Raw genomic sequence first — 17,177 nt, 5'->3', positions numbered from 1 at the left:
GTTATAATGATTAATCGTACATCCTATTGCCGCCCCTGGCCCACTGTTTTTGAAATACACTATATGTTGTTCAAAATGAGTTAATGCAATAAAGAGATTTTTCACCGGGGCAGTGGGGGTGAGGGTGGTATATGGTCTGGCTCCTTGAGTGATTACTGTGATTAGGAGTGTTTTTGAAGCTAGTGTGTTGTCAAAAGTGAGTTTATTCAATGCGCTTAGATGGAATTGTTCAATCATTAATGATAATAAGCACAAGTCTGCACCTGCCTTCATAGTGTGCCTGTGTTTAACTTGAGATACATTTTTCATTCTTTTACCACTATTTTCCCTATTTAGCTCAAACTTAAACTTCTTAAGAGTAACATGGGAAAAATCAGTGATCTCGCTCTATTCGTGTCCATATTTTCTCAAATTGATTGCTTTTATTTCACTCTGCTGACGTAACAATTGACCTTGATTGAATTTACAGACTTATGCTCAAACAGTAAATAGAGGATGAAAAACCATGTCTTTATAATCAAACAACTTTAATTGTACGCAAAAACTGAAATGCTGTTATTTACACAATTGCTTTCAGATCCCTTGTTACCTATACCTTGTGTGGTAAATTTTTGTATGCCAGAACAGTTGCTGTAATGTATCATAAATGCACAATTACCCTTTAACCCTTACAAATATGACGTGTTTTACGGTTTCATGCATTCTGCTCATGGATTTGGTATGGTATAAACTAGCCATCGAGCACAAAATTTTTTTATTGTCTAATTATTGCGAAATAAGAATTATAGTAGTATATACGAGTAACAACTTCTAACCATAGTCACCTAAATGGTAAATATCGATATCATAGTAAAATAAATTTTAGAATGCAAAATTAGAGCTCCAATTCACGCAAAATCTTTTTATACAAATATCAAAGAAAAAATTTTATTTAAAAAAATTGAGTTGCCTCACAACGATAAGAAAAATTGCTCTATTATGACAGCGCATGAAAATTACTGATAATTAACGAATTTGGCAATTTATAATTAAAACAAAACCGATTATTACACAAACAGTTTATTAAAAAATCTTGGTATTACAAAACTCGTTCAGCTTGTTTTGAAAAATGTTTCGAAAGAAATCTTCGTCGAGCACTTTATGGACTTGCTTTTTACAACGAGTGTAAACAAAGAAAGTAAATCAATTCCACGAAATTGGGCTTGTAATTTGAATAAAACTTTAAAGGCAAAATTCATTAGAACTTCATTCCATAAGACCAAAATCAAAGCCATAATTGTGCTTGTCAAAAAACATATGGGTAATTGCAAAAATGTTAGTTCTCTTGCTAGGTCACAACTATTATCGAGGGTGACATTTCTGAATTAAGTCACCGATCAGGTTTTCTTTCATTTTGGTCGAATTGACACCATCTTAATTATTAGATATCACAACTGTTTACAAAGATGACGAATGGATTTAAACTACTTACGGCATGACGAATGGAATTAAAAGTAGATGCACAAAATTTTGCGCGAGAACGGCTCACGTTATTACGTAAAAGCAATCCAACCCATCGGAGATAGTTGATATAGTTCCAATACTGACGATTGGCATCAGAATCAAAAGAATCATAATGGTGTTCTTTTGGTAATAAAACATTTGGGGTTATTGTTTCCGCTATTCTGCAAGAGCATACGCAGCACTATGTTACAACCAAAAACAAAAGTTCACACCTTGGATCACTCAAGATTCTGTTTCTTACACAAGTTTACCAAAATGTCTGTTAAATAAATCCCATATGGGTTTTTTACAAGTTGGCTTATAGTCTCTTCATAAGTCAGCCCCATGTTTTAATTGCTCTTGAACGAAGTTCATAGCAATTATTGTAAACGTGTGTGTCTTTTTTATGCAAAAATTTTGCTTGACAATTTTGACCTTTCGATAGACTTTTACGCCCTTGACTTTTTGCGTTTCGCATGATCTAAAATTCTCTCTGAATCACAATTTCAAGCAGCTGAATTCAATTGGCGGCAATTTAATACCAAAGGTCAAATGAAAGTGCGCCGAAACGGGTGCCAGTTTATACTTTAAATCTTAGTAGTAGTATATGTTAACCTCTAATTTGGTTATTTGAAGCCCACTATTAAACTTCTTAGTCCCATTTAGGCTCCCCCTCCCTCCCTCCTTCCATCCCCCCACTGAAGCAGGCTGCAATTGATTAGAGCTCCCACTAGTCGTTCGAGAGCAATTCTTCCGACGTTTAGTCGGTTATGTTTTGTCATTCATTGAATTAATCGATGGTTTTCTGATGGGTCTATTTTTCCAGCATGTCTAGTATATGTATTCACCATGTGTATTCGCCACCAATCAGAGACTGAGAAGACACTATTTTCTTTTATATAGTGCTAACACAGCTGACTCTAGTCGGTCTATTAGATAGTTGCCCTATGTGTATACCATTGACTTCCGTGCTGTATACTTTTATCACCGTTTACTTTCATTGTTTTATAGATTCCGTTAGTCACAGAGAACTATGTAAATCTACTCCGCGCGCTCAAATAAGTAGCCTTAACTCTTTATACTTTAAGGCTGTAAAAAGAATGAAAATAGGATCTGCTATGATATTTATAATTTTTTAATCTAAGTTTAAACTAATTTTAAACTAACTTTAAACTAATTTGAGAATGACCATGGACATGTGATGATGTTGATCTGGAGTTTGTATTAAAAGATTTTTTGTCATCTTAACTAATCGTGGTCAATTCAACTATTTTGGATCACCACAAGTTCGACCCCAACCAGCTCGAGTCAACCCTGGTCTTCTTGATAAGTCGACCTCTGCACTAGAACTGGACATATTGCATTCTTGCAAAAACTATCTTTGAAAAATTTCATATGCCATGGAGTGCAAAAAAATTGCGTCTTTGCACATTAGCAACAACCGCGCCTGTTCATGGTTTGTTAAATGTCTCCATAGACAATGCAAGACTTCATAATTCCAACTTGCCTCTTATAATTTACGACTTAAAACATTGTTCAGTTTGAATGATGAACAATTCTATGTGCTCAAAAAGATTCATGATTTATTTTTAGCTGAATACTAGGTGGTGCGTATCAACAGACTGAATCCACCCACTTCAAAGAGTTATAGTGAGGAGGAAGGGGAGTAATTTGCACCATCCATTTGGATTTCAAGGGCAGACTAGATGAACAGCTTCAGGATCAGAAATGTTGAAATAGTGGCGTCTTTTGCTTACAATAATGGCTCCCTAACAATAAAAATATTGCCGGACAATCCCTACATGACACCGAGTCAGCTTCTTTTGGGTTTGTACTGTTTTACTACACTAAGATTTCTCATTTTTTCAATCCAACAATCGAGCACAACAATCAATAATCAAAAATGAATCATATCATAATTTTTTAAACCTAAATATAAACAGTATGACTAAAAATCAAGCATAAACAAAAAAAGCATTTGATTAAAGAAATGTTCTTCAAAATCTTGTCATTGTTTACCGTAGTCTTGTGGTATGACAGTATCAATTGATCGTACAAATACTTATCGTTTTATCAGTGTTGTGTTAGAGTATAAATTTTTAGAGGCTAATTTCAAGTCTTCGCAAAAACCATTACGCTGCAGAGGTATACACAAATCGCCACGGGTAAATCTGCCCGATCTGTGTATCAGCTGTTCGTTTTTCCGAAAACAATACACTGAAAACGTAACAAAATTGCGCAAAACAGACACCTTAGCACAATAAACCAATTTTAAGGGAATTTAACAGCCCGTGTCCTCAAAATTGTCCAAAATTTAACCGCGGAATGGAGATAAACACTTTGTATCCTATTTTTCGCGCAATAGGTATTTTTCTTGCTCAATTTAGATATCTTTTTCTCACTGAGCGTAACTCTATTCTTCACTGAGTGCATCTTTAATCCGCACTGTATGTATACATAATCCGCAGTTGCGCATTGTTTTACTTCATTTGAGCGGGTAAAATTAGTTTAAAGCATCTTTGCTATTGATAGCAGTTTAGTTCAAAAAATAAACAGCAATTTTGCTGATGAGTTTGAATTGGCATCTATAAAACGAAGGTGTTTTTTGTAACAACTACTTAACTTCTCTTGTTCGTACATAGTCAGAAAGACTCAATGGAGGGATTCAATGGTAAAAAAATCAAATATGATTTGAAAACTATTTTTTTGCTGTTTTCAATCAGTGAATGGCTTCCAGTTGATTTATGATTTTTTTAAGCTGAGCTGTTTCAAAATTTTATTTGCCTGTTGACAGGTGTTCAATGAAAAAAATACACTAAGATGAAATGGAGAGGTATTTGGTTAAAAAACATTTATGAAAAATCTGACTGTTTTTTTGTTCATTTCAGTTAATGAGTGATTTCCAATTCAATTGTAGGATTGAAATTTTTCATTTCAGTTTATTTCATTTTTTTTGTGTCTATTTGCAGGTGTCTATGCACAGGTTTCTGTTCAAAGGTGTTTTTTGTCAAGTGTCTATTAACAGGTGTCTATTGACAGGTGTTTTTTGTTTTGTTGGTGGACAGTCCATCCATTCATCCTTAGCGATTATTGATACGTTGACATTAATCCGAATACCATAAAGTATGAAACCTTACAGGGTGATCAAATTATTACAGTTGAAAAATTAGTGTATTTACGCAATTGCGATATTTCTCAGACTTGTGTCCATTTGCAAGTGCCTACTAATTTTTCACTGAAAAATCTCTCTATAGGGTTTGTTTGAAAAGGGAGAAGGAGTTCGCAGCACTTCAAAAACATTTGAAAAAAATAGTATAGAATAAAAATATGACTACGGTTTTTGATTTCCATATGAGTTTACTTGAGTGACAAATGACAAGCTCACTTCTATATGGTATATTATTAAGCCTTGAACCACTTTTAAGTGCTCAATTAAGAATGTTTTTACACGCTCAACTAATATAGCTTTAAAACTGTTTTTCATGTCTAAAACCGCGCAATAAATTAGACAGAAGTTTGGATTATGAAAACATACAGTGCCGAAAGTGGATACCTAAATTGAGCGCTAAATTATTACAGGATTTGTCCCCTGTTTTCCAAAATGAAAGTATCTAAAATCCTCAAAAATGGTGAAACAATTTTTGCGAAAATAAATAAACAGCGTGTCTCCTAATTTTGCTGAAGTTGTATCCAATTTCCTTGCACTTTATATTAAGGCGGAAATTTTGGGTCATAACTCGTCGTAATGATTCTGAATACAGTTCTTAGATAATAGAAAGGTTCATTTTCTTCTTATTTACAAGGATTAAAACGCAAAACGATAGTATTTTGAATTTCTGTAAGCACTAAAATTTTGGCGACGAACTGTTTCGCAGCTCACATGACGAGAAATTTATCGATAAAACAGAAAACATCTGGGGCTAAGAATAGCAAAATCACTAATTTCTGCCTGAACAGATTGTACCAACAAAGGCTTTGCAGGGAATGCAAAAACACCTGTATCTTTTGCAACTATGCTTGCAATTATTTGTATGCAATTTCCATATTAGTTTTCAGTCAGTGTTCTTACTCTCACGCTAGCATATTTAGCCAGATTTCACAATTTGCACGCGCAAATCACAGTTACGTCTGCTCGCAGCACAATTCGCAAATATTTTTGAAGTTGTGATAGTAAGTATAATAGTGACATTTCAGCAAATAGACGTACCGTACCAACAAATAGAAACTTCAAGGAATCTGATCGGTTGAGGTACATAAAAATCTGTAACTTTTTGCGTTTCATTAAACAAAATTTCATATAGCCTAATTTTAGGTTACAAATTTTACCACACGTGGCCATGCTCCTCGGGCCTTGGTCATATCTCAGTGGCCCTTGATATGACCGCTTGATACGCCTCACTTGATAACACAAACGTGACATCGGTTTCCTCCAAAAAATACAATTTTTTTCGGCTGAAAGTGGTTTCTGAGCAATATTATTATAACACTTGGATCCTATTTTAAAGAATTGAGATTATATTGAGCGATCAAAAATTGAACATTTAACTGTCCTTCCAGAGAACAAATAGGTATGTTGTTTTTTTAAAACAAGCACTCTGGAAGGTTTAGCCGATGAGCAGTTCAGCTCAACACGCGGTTAAACCAAGTGACAGGTGATTAGCAACCATTGAAAAATAACAATCAAAAATGTAATGGTTATCAAAAAGATATAAAATATCGTAGTGAACAAGGTTTTCTGACACTTCTTCTGACATTTTATCAATGCAATCTGGTATAAGATTCATCGAAAAAAAATTGTAGCCCGGTGTGTTTTACCATTGCAGAGTTGTTTCATGCCTGTAGATTTGACCTGAAACGTGTAGAATAAGGGTGCTCTCCAAACAAATTGGCCTCGAACTTTTTTTTCCTGATAAAATCAAATACTTTTTAGAAAAAATCAAAAAGGTAAAAATAATAAACCAATCTGGTGACATTTTCTTGCATTGCTGTAATTATTGAGCCATTTTTTGTTCAAAATAGATGGCGCTCATGATTCTCTTTTGTAAGCTCCAAATGGAATCCAAATAAACCCTGTTCGTATTCCTATAAACAAGTATACTGAATTTTTTGGTACCATCAGCGTATGCATCACAGAATAAAATTTGTTTATCTTTCCGCAAAGAACTAGCGTAGCTTGATTATGATACCGCAGGTTTTGGTGATTTTTAACTTATGTTCTGGAAAAAGTTTGACATATCTGAGTTTCTTATCAAGAGTAAAGCCTAAAACGGCAATAATTGGATTTTTCTAAGTTCCGATGGTTGATTCTATTGCTCCATTTGGTCTTGTGCCAAATCTGAAGAAGTAGCATTTTTTTTCTTCAACTTTTAAAATAAATTCCAGGCCAACTATCACCACATTACTAATCTTTTTCTAACTCTTTTAAACAATCTGTAAAACATTATCTCATCAGAAAAAAGGACTATTTTAATTTTTTATGATATCATATCGCAATTTGTTAAAGTAAAAATAAAATAGTAAGGTCCAAGCACCGTTCCTTGTGGAACACCACACGTTTGATTTCAAAGATGATTGATTGGTCCGCTAGAAATAATTAAAACGATATATGAAAAAATTTTATAACTCTACAATTTTCATCTGAACTCGTAGCTATTAAATGTTTCAAATGAATCTGAATGATTGAAGGTGTCAAAGGTTTTCTTCAGATCTGCAACGAAGGCAGTTGCAGTCGATCTTTTTTGCCAATTGCTTTTCTGCTGTACTAAAAGGATTTATTTAGCGCTGTTGTGCATGATTTTTTGGTTGTTTGAAAACAAATGGAGAATTTTACATAAATTCGGTTTTTAAGACAAAACTCATCAAAAATTTTTTAAATTTTTTTTCAATTATATTAGAGAAAGGGCCCAATAGACGTGTGGGACGGCAAATGCTTGGATATCTTAAAGTACCTGATAACTGAAAAAGTTAAACATTTCAAATCTTAAAGGAACCAGAAAAATGTGAGACCTGAACAAGTATATCGTATTGTAAAGTACGTATGCATTATGGAATAAAGTTAGTTGTTTTTTCGCAAAGAACTAGCGTAGCTTGATTATGATACCACAGGTTTTGAAGAGTTTTGAACATATGTTCTGGAAGTGTTTGACATATCTTACTTTGTTATCAAGAATGAAGCCTAAAAATTGAAAATAATTGGATTTTTCTAAGTTCCGATGGTTGATACAAGTTTCTGTTCCTCCACTTGGTCTTATACCAGGCATAATAAAAATGCATTTCTTTTCAATAAATTTTACTTAATAATTTCTAAAGCAATTATAATAACAATTCTAATCTTGTTCTAACTCTTTTAAACAATCTGGTCGTTTCATACGGAACATTGTATCATCAGCAAAAAAGAATGTGTCAACTTTTTATATATCATATGGCATTTGATTGAAGTAAAATTGAAATAGAAAAGGTCCAAGCACTGTTCCTTGTGGAACACCGCAGGTCAACCTCAATTGAAATGATTGACTGATTGGTGAGCTAGACCAATGAGATAGTTTTTTTTTGAACTCTAATATTTCACCCTGAGTTCGGGGCTAATTTTTTTCAAATAAAAATGAATGATTAAAAGCATCAAAAGCATTCTTCAGATCTGCTGCGAAGGCAACTTCAGCCAATTGTTTTGCCAATAGTTTCTCTGATGTACTCAGTGAATTCATTAGCGCTGTTCATGAATTTTTTGGTTGGAAACCAAAATGTGAACTTGATTTGACTTTGGTTTTTTCGGTAAAACTCATCATACGTTTGAGTAACATTTTTGAAATAGTTTAGAGAAAGAGCTTAATAGACTTATGGGGTGATAATTGCTTGGATCTGTTGAGGTACCGGATTACTGAGAGAGTATAACTTTTTCAATTAAAAAATCAACAAAAAGATGATGCCTGAACACAATCGTTAAAAAAAATTTAGGAGGGATTTTGTTTGTTTTGGTTGCGCAGCTTTTGAATACTAGTTTTCATCGTGAGTTTTTTGTTTTGAGGTCTTAAGTTTTTTGTCCAATTTCAGTCTTTTTATCTCGAAAAGTGCACATGCATTTTTTATTTTTATAGACGCAAATTTCGGGTTTGCATTTTTCTTTATCTACTCCGCTAGGAAGGTTCCATTTAGCGGAAAAAGCATTGAATAAAGCTGCATAGATTTTTGTAGCTGGTGTCGTTTTTTTATTAAATCATTATAAACTTAAAAAATTATTTTCAATTTTCTTACTATTGGATTTTTTATGTGTACTAACCTATTAGTGTACTTATTAAACCTTATAAGCTCTTACAAGTCAACCATCCAACTTATAAGTTCTTAGAAGTTTACTATTCAATATTATAAGGCTCTTACAAGTTATCCCTGCGTCTTGCCTAGTATCTGGAAAAACATGAGAACATGAATGTACACATATTTTTTGCATTGACACATTTTTGCAAAAATAAAACAGAACATAATATATTGTGTTCACGAGGTAGGAAACAGATCCAATGTTTAGAATGGGCACATCAACCAATGTCATCATTGTGATTCTCCTGTTGGTGATACTGGCACTCGTGATAGCAGTGTCTCTGGTACTGAGATTTGTGAAGGAGTTCTACAAGTCCAGATCTGAGGAGACCAACAATAACAACAACAACAGCAGTTGCAGTAACACGCAGACTACTACTGATATCACTTCTGGTAATAGAAGCAATCGCAGGAGCTTCCTGGTCCGCGGATCTCTTGTTGCAGACGATCCAAGTGAGTTTTATTGATTGGCCAATTGCTACATTACGTTGCAAATTGTATGTTTAATAGTTTAATGTTTAACTTGGGTCTTTCATGGACAACATTGACAATACCGCCTTCCATGTTTTTATTTTATGGAACTTCTGTCCACCTTCAAAAAGCGATACAATTAACCGTGAGCAACAGTGCTTGCTTTTCGTCACTCATATTCACGGATAACTTAACCATTGTCCATGATTTTGAGCACTTAATTCTTAACAAAACTCTTCAATCAGCCTGTAAATTGTAACTGAGACCTAATTTGCGGATTTAATTGATCCCGTCAGCCGTGCTGTGTGGTTGTAAAACTGCTAAATGTCTTCATTCGAAATTAATGCAGCGAAAGATTTTTCAGGATTTAATCACCAATTAGGCTTTTTGTTTCGGCTTATTTGACGTGTCGTTAATTAACGTGAAAATTAAATACAGTAATCATAGACAAAATTAATGGTTTTGACAACAGTGGCAATAAGCGCATTAACAAGAAACAATTCTAATGTCAAAACATGGCCGTTAATAACACTGCAATTTTTCAGACAAAAGTCCCAGGCAAAACAGTCCTAAATTGTAAAATATTCCCAGACAAAATAATCCAAGAAAGGCGGCCAAAATAGTCCCAGACAAACTATACCCGAATAAATATCAAAAGAATTGTGATCACAACCAACAAACAATTAACAGGCATAGCTCTGAGTTAAGCTTCTGAATGCAATGTTTTTAATTGATTCAAATCAAGATTAAGCCAAAATTTTTTTTCAAAATACGCATTTTGGCAAAAACTATGTTAAAAATATTTGTTCAATGAGATACAATCATATGAATAATATAAGGGGTTTCTTTGTTAATTGGTGTGAATATGCTGAACTCTTGGAATAGTTGGGACTATTTTGTCTGCTTTCTTGGGATTATTTAGTCGGGGACTGTTTTACTTTTCCACCGTTTCAATGGATAAGGATTAAAGCACGATTCTCTGTATTTAGTTATCCAATTAAAGATCAACGAAAAATTGAGTTTCAATTTAATTGTCCACTTTGATTAATTTTTTTAAAAAAATCATTTAATCTTTGACTATAGATAGGACTGTTGGTTACAAGACATATTTGTTTTCATTATAAGATCAATCACATTTTTTGTGTACTCAAATTGTCTAGCGGTCTGTACCAGATAAAAATTCTATACCAACATGACCTGAATTTAGTTGTTTGATCTTAACTGTCCTCAATACGCATTGCAATTTATTATTCCTTCACTCATTTTATTAACCTAAAGGCACGTTTTGCTGTCGTTTATGGCCGATTCCATGTCTAGAAACAATTAGTGGTGTCATTAAGAACACGGTAGACTTGATCTTTTGATTATGCGATTTTTCCAGGAGTCATTGCGCATAAACTATTTTAAACAAGCTTATCGTGAACTGTTAATAACTATTAGTGTTACTCTCTCTAGAACTGATATCTAAGATAGATTTTCTATGTATTAATAACATTCATTAGTATGTTATTTTAAAATTTCAGGCTAACCTTACGAACCTTGCATGCATAGTTCAACTAATTATTGATAATAGTCGCACTTTTCAAGTTGCACTTGGTTATAACAACAAATTTGTGGTTCTTACAAGAACTCCTTGTCTCATAAAAAAGATAACTTTTAGGCCTCCTACTTCAGCATGACTTGGAGCAATCAGTTGGAAAACACGTGGAAAATATGAATGTTGAGAACTTTGTAGCAATTTATTTTTTCTCTGTAAACAGAATGCTCTAGTTCCGAACAAGATTTCAGCGAAGCATACAGCACAATAAAGAAAAATGGGAACTTTTCCGATAGCACCCCCCAGTCCTATATAGCCGAAAGTTGATAGGCAGCCCCAAAAATTAATATTTTGCTCCCTTACGAAAAGGTTATTTATTTTCATTATATGGTTCCTGGTATACATCAACAACCATATATGCCACAATTTTCAAGAAAATTCTGGTAGTAGACCCCTTTACAAAGCGCTCAATTTCTAAATATGCAATAAGAACAAGTTTTTGGTTGATGTTTACATTACATGCAGTGAAATATTAGTGCACATTATTTTCAAAACTCCGCTCTAGTAGTATTTTCTAAATGTCTGTTCACACATGCATACGCATTAACTCAAATGCATGCATAATGTTTAAACACACAAATGTGGGGTGCCTAATTTACTGGGGGCGCTATCGTAAAAGATCCGAAAAATGCTCCACCAGATAGAGCTCCGTACGTGTTGAATGAAACAACAATAACCGAAAACTACATTTTTTATCATCAACTATAATTTTTAGCATTTCTTTCTTTCTTTGCTTTCAGGACTCCGCAACGCAACAATCAAGTCCTTGTGACTCCATTTACTTCAGATATGTGCGATAACAATTTTAACTCCTGAAATCTTGTTTTGAAAATATCGCCAAATTTGTTATCTTAAATGTTATAAAACCACTATGCTCAAAAGTGGCTAAATTAGATATTTTCCAACATAATTTGAGACCGCAAATCAAGTTTTTTGGCTAAATTCTGCAATCTATTTCCCGGACAAATTTTGCGTTTCTTATGCCTTGCTGAGGGTCCTTGATAGGGTTTTCTTATACTTCAACTCGATATTATTCTGCAGAAGATGCAATCTGTATTTACCAAAGAGGTATTTACCAAATCTGTATTTACTTCAGATATGTGCGATAACAAATTTATCTCCTGAAATCTTGTTTTGAAAATATCGCCAAATTTGTTATCTCAAATGTTATAAAACCACTATGCTCAAAAGTGACTAAATTAGATATTTTCCAACATAATTTGAGACCGCAAATCAAGTTTTTTGGCTAAATTCTGCAATCTTTTTCCCGGACAAATTTTGCGTTTCTTATACCTTGCTGAGGGTCCTTGATAGGGTTTTCTTATACTTCAACTCGATATTATTTTGCAAAAGATGCAATCTGTATTTACCAAAGAGGTTCATTATCCTCTCAGGTAAGTTTAACCTGACTCAAATAACCGTAATTTGAAAGTTTTCACAATTCTGCATTGAGACTATTAAATATTGCCGTCAAAATTTTTCTGATTTGTTAAATTTGACAGATCAAGAATCGAGGCGATGCTTGCTGACGTGAGGTGCAAGAGCACTATGCGCATATACGTAACTCCTTGACTAAAAAACATAGGTGGAAGAATTCCGGAAATGACTCGAAGTCGGATCCCACAACGGAACCGGCTTTTCAAAAAAAATAACATCTACTTGCAGAAGGCAACAATGCAGTTAAATCACCAGTCTTAGGTCAAAGAACAAAACAAAATGTGCCAAATTAAAAAATTAGAAAATTTATTTTTCATGTAGTGCAATACAAGTACACATACATACGAAAACCACTCTTTCACGCAACGAAAAAAAGCTGTGCAACCACAAAACATCAGCCAAGCCTTAGTGAGCTCACAAACATCTCTACTTTTGAAAAACGAGAAACGAGATAAATTTCTCAATTTTTGTTGTCGAATTGCAAAAAAGAGACAAATTTATAGCAAAAGAAACTTGCATCATTTACAGTAAAAAGAATCCTACAGGCATGAGGTTTTAATTCAATTATAAATAAATTCAGTAAAACGACACAATGTGACAAAAATCGCAAAAAGACTAAAAATCAGGGAAATAGTTGAAAATTGTTCAACTTACATCACAAAAAAAAACAAAAAACGGAATATAGAGGCAACTCTTTTCGAACACCTTGAAGTTACTAATTTCAAGAGTTTTCACGAAAATTTAAATCCTTGTTTTCAGACATGCTTGCTTAAAAAATGTTCTGAAAACTCGAATCTAGGTATAATATCTTGAATTGCTAAAAACTAACTTTAACAAGAAACTTGTTCGTGGTAGTGCAATTTCAGGTTTGCGGTAGGGAAATTCCCAGTTGTTTAAAATAGCCAGCAGGTTGCCATATAATTAGCAACATAGCTATGGAATGCTGTAGAAACGATTGTGAAAAAAATATTTTGTGAAACTAAAAACTAAAAGGAGGCTCGGTAATATGCGTTCGGACAATGTTCTGATCACGCTCAGTCAAGTTTTTGACATAATTGTCCGCCAAACGAGGAAGAGATAGAAAACTTTCAAAAAATCATTTATTGTTCAAAAATATTTGGTGCACCAATTTAGAAAATTGCTTTAAGCTCTCAGCGCTACACAATGGAAACAATAACTCATTAAAGGGCAAATGATACCTGCCGATAAAAAGCGTAAGCGACAAAACAAACAGAAATATCACATAAAAAAAACGATCATTAAAAAAAATACAACGTCCATCTAGTTTTTCTTGAAAAAACTTAATGAAAGTCAAAATAGCATGAGATAAAGAGTCAGCTAAACCGAATTACTTGCATTTCGCAAGAAAAGATATAGGACCTGTCTTTATTGCGAGAAATTAACAAGTAGACAGAAAACAAACGCGGCAAAATTAGAAAATACGTTTAAACCTTTTGACAAAAACAACTAAATTCAAAATCGTGAAAGCAGTTAGATATCAACTAAAATCACTCATTGTCTTTGTTTATAACTTCATAAAAAACTATTGAGAATTGACATTATCCAGAATGATTTACGACTACAAAACATATAGTCAAAAAATAAAAAATCAAAACAATTTTACAAGGAAACGGTGTCGAATAAGCCTATAAGACCAGAATCTGTTCACTAAAAATATTGACTACAATCACAATGCGCCTTATTTCAACACCAATATTGTGATATGGGACGTTTAATTGTGCAATTAACGTGATAATCGCAAAAGATAAATTCAAATATCGAAAAATATCAAAAAAATGAACTAGTAGTATCCACGATACAAAATCATTATATAAAAAATAGCACAGGACACATTATGATTCAAATCAAAAAGATTCTCTCTTTGCTGAGACTACGCTGGAAAATTGCAGAAATAAGATTCAAATTGGCAAATCTCAAATCAATTTTTTTTTGGAAAAACTTTTCAAATCGTAAGGCAAAACAACCTAAACACTTCAACTCAAAACTGGTAAATAGTGTACATTTTTACTGCTTATGAAGCCAAGTCTGCCTGTTATTTGTGAGATCAAGTAAAAAAAAACAACACATTAACACTGAATACAGACACAACTACAGTTTCACGAACAATTTCATGCAAATGGCGTTGAAGCCAAAAAACACTTTTCACTAAAATGCTTTTTGCTGAAATTTGCTGCTATTTATTTTGCTTTACATCCTTTGCAAACACATTTGAATTGTCATTATTTAGGGTCTGATTTGATTTCATTCTGATCTGTAATTAACATTAAACAAAAAAAGTCAAGTTTTTCAATAAAAATACAGGGCCCCATTACAATTCGGTTAATTGTTAAGTTTAAAAAAGCCACAACTAGACCAAACCTGGTCCCGTTCCTACGGCTTCCCCATCACAGAAAAAATGTCCCAAATCTACCGAAGTAACTGATTTGACCAAAAGGTCATTATATCAACAAATATTCAAATTTGATTTCTTATTGAGTTATATTACCACAAAAAACATTGTGTCAACTGACAGCATTAGACAGTTTATTAAATAGCACAATCGCTACCATATTAAAACTTTGATTTATTAGACTTAGTCATAAGATAAAAAGAACATCAAATGCTGGCAAAATTCAAGAATTAGTTAAAATTTTATTAAAAAATTGTCGCAGCATAAAAAAATGAGCTTTACTCATAAAACAAAATATTGTTTAATTGGGCCTTACTTGAACATATAGTGACCTCTTGTAAACTGGAGAATCAAACTAACAAAGGGATTCCTTTAATTTGTATGAAAAAAAGCAAAAAATTTGACAACGGCAGTGCCAAATTACAATCAGAATCCTTTGTCATTGCAAAAATCAACGAGACAAAAACTGGCCTTGCTGTCAGTGCGCGGCTGTCAACAAACCTAATTGTTTTTTTTTTAAAATGCGTAATAACTTTTTGGCAAATGAAAATATTAATATACCAAAAATGAAATACAATTTTTTATAAATATGGGTTTAAATTAAAAAACCGCACAAATGTTTCTCCCAGAAAAACTTCTTAAAAACCGCAGGTAAAATAAGCCCATATCCGAAAAAGGGAAGATTGTGTCAGCAGTTTTTTGATGCCTGCGCCACCGGTCAAACTGGACAAAGTGGAACAATTAGGCATATTTGATGCCATTTTTTATGAAAAATGCTGAATTTTCAAAATTCAGCTAAAATTTTGTCAAAAGAGTTGATTAAAACTATTCATCGGCTCTCTTCTATCTTCAGACGTTTAACTAATGAGGCTATTTTGAACAATTTTATATTTTTGCAAAAGTTGATCAAAAATTAAAGCAAAAATTTTGAAAATGTGAACAAAACAACGGAAGTTAGGCTCATGTTCACATTCCTGCAAACCTCCGTAACTTCTCAGAAAAAGCAGATTTCTGAAGATCTTTTTAATTTGGAATTCTACGCTTGATAAGCTTTCTAATGATACCACTCACAATCCGATCGATAATATATCGATCGGCAAAAATTGACTGAAAAAAAAACCCATGAGTATATAGGTCCTCCTCCCACTTAAAAGTGGGTCGGAACAATTAGTGATGATGAATATGACTAAAAAAGTCGTACTGCACCCACGACCAATCCTTAAACTGCCTGATACTTATCTAAAAAATTGTTCAACAAATTGAATAAAATTCAAAGCACTACTTAAAAGTCAATGAATAAAAACTCATCTTAAGTGCGCAACCAACTTGTTAAGAGGAAATTATTAATAACCTATAGGTTCGAAGTTAAACCAGGTCGGGATCAATGAGTATACGTAACTCAAAACTGTCACCAAACTTTCACACCTTAATCGATAGTGCACTCCTGGCGAAATGAGTTTGAGTTTTGCAAGTTGGACAATTTCAAAATGTTCAGAAGTCGTTCAGAACTTTGGTGGCATTAACCTTATCCTGGTCATTCAAAGTTGTTTCAACATGAACCAATTAAAATAATTTAGATCTCAGTTTGATTAACGCATCCGGAGTATTCATCATTGGGCCGACCTTGCCGCGTTACTCAGCGTGCAGCTTCAACTCAGCTCCAATATCTGTCGGACGGCACAATTCCATTCAACGCCAACACTCCCAAATATTGCAATCACTTTCTTCAGCCCTGCCAGACGCTTCCTCTCAACACCGAACAAACGAGCCCAGATTGCGATCATTTTATATGAATAACTCAGCAAGTCCACCTCCGAAATATGAAGACCTTTTCGGCGTTGTACACATCTCGACATCTCCAAACCTGACCATTGTGATGACGGGATTCAAAACTTGCAAATTTTAAATCCTTTTGTAGAGTGCCACATGTTTAAGCTTTAAACGTGAGAAATAAACTACTATTGTTTGGAAAACTTGAACAAATGTTGCTTGTAGTACCTAGTTGTTTAACATTGGTTAAGTTGGGCCAGTGAAGCTGTCTAGAAATAGTAGACCCTTGCTTAAAACGATGCGAAGGGGCATTCATGTGTTTTTCTTTCCATTTCTTCAAGGTTTCATTCTCGCAGCTCTATGAAAATCGTTATGCATATGTCCTCCTACCTAGATTGCACTTGGCTTTACTGTAACCATTTTGTTTTAAAATGTGGAATTCTCGCCGAAACGGATAAGATACTGTCCAATGACATTAGATTCCAATGTTTTGAATTCCTGCATCACTAGGAGATGAATCAAAGCACGGTCATTAATTCAACATCAGGCGAGTCAAGAATGCCGTTGCCAGTTGTCTCAATAGAGCCTCCCCCTCCCATGTCTCCACCAATGCTATATAGCAGCTGCCTCAGACAACAAACTCTTTTGCCTTCTTACACATAAGTGCAATTTTTATACTATGTTTATAACTTGAGATCA

General features: G+C 33.7%; 1 protein-coding gene across 1 annotated transcript; it reads left to right on the top strand.

The window, feature by feature from the left end:
• The first annotated feature begins 290 nt into the window (after positions 1-290).
• On the top strand, positions 291-17,141 carry LOC142334972 (uncharacterized). The gene is made up of 5 exons (XM_075383300.1): positions 291-718; positions 3,076-3,309; positions 9,002-9,246; positions 16,286-16,581; positions 16,989-17,141. Exons 3-5 carry the CDS (start codon positions 9,003-9,005, stop codon positions 17,139-17,141), a joined length of 693 nt encoding a protein of 230 aa, XP_075239415.1. The 5' UTR covers positions 291-718; positions 3,076-3,309; position 9,002.
• Positions 17,142-17,177: the final 36 nt, after the last annotated feature.

The sequence above is a fragment of the Convolutriloba macropyga genome, chromosome 2 (assembly GCF_964194025.1).
Source record: "Convolutriloba macropyga chromosome 2, txConMacr16.3, whole genome shotgun sequence".
In the NCBI taxonomy this organism is placed as follows: domain Eukaryota; kingdom Metazoa; phylum Xenacoelomorpha; order Acoela; family Convolutidae; genus Convolutriloba; species Convolutriloba macropyga.
The sequence above is the reverse complement of the archived record's forward strand: the minus strand, read 5'-3'. Positions and strand labels throughout refer to the sequence as shown.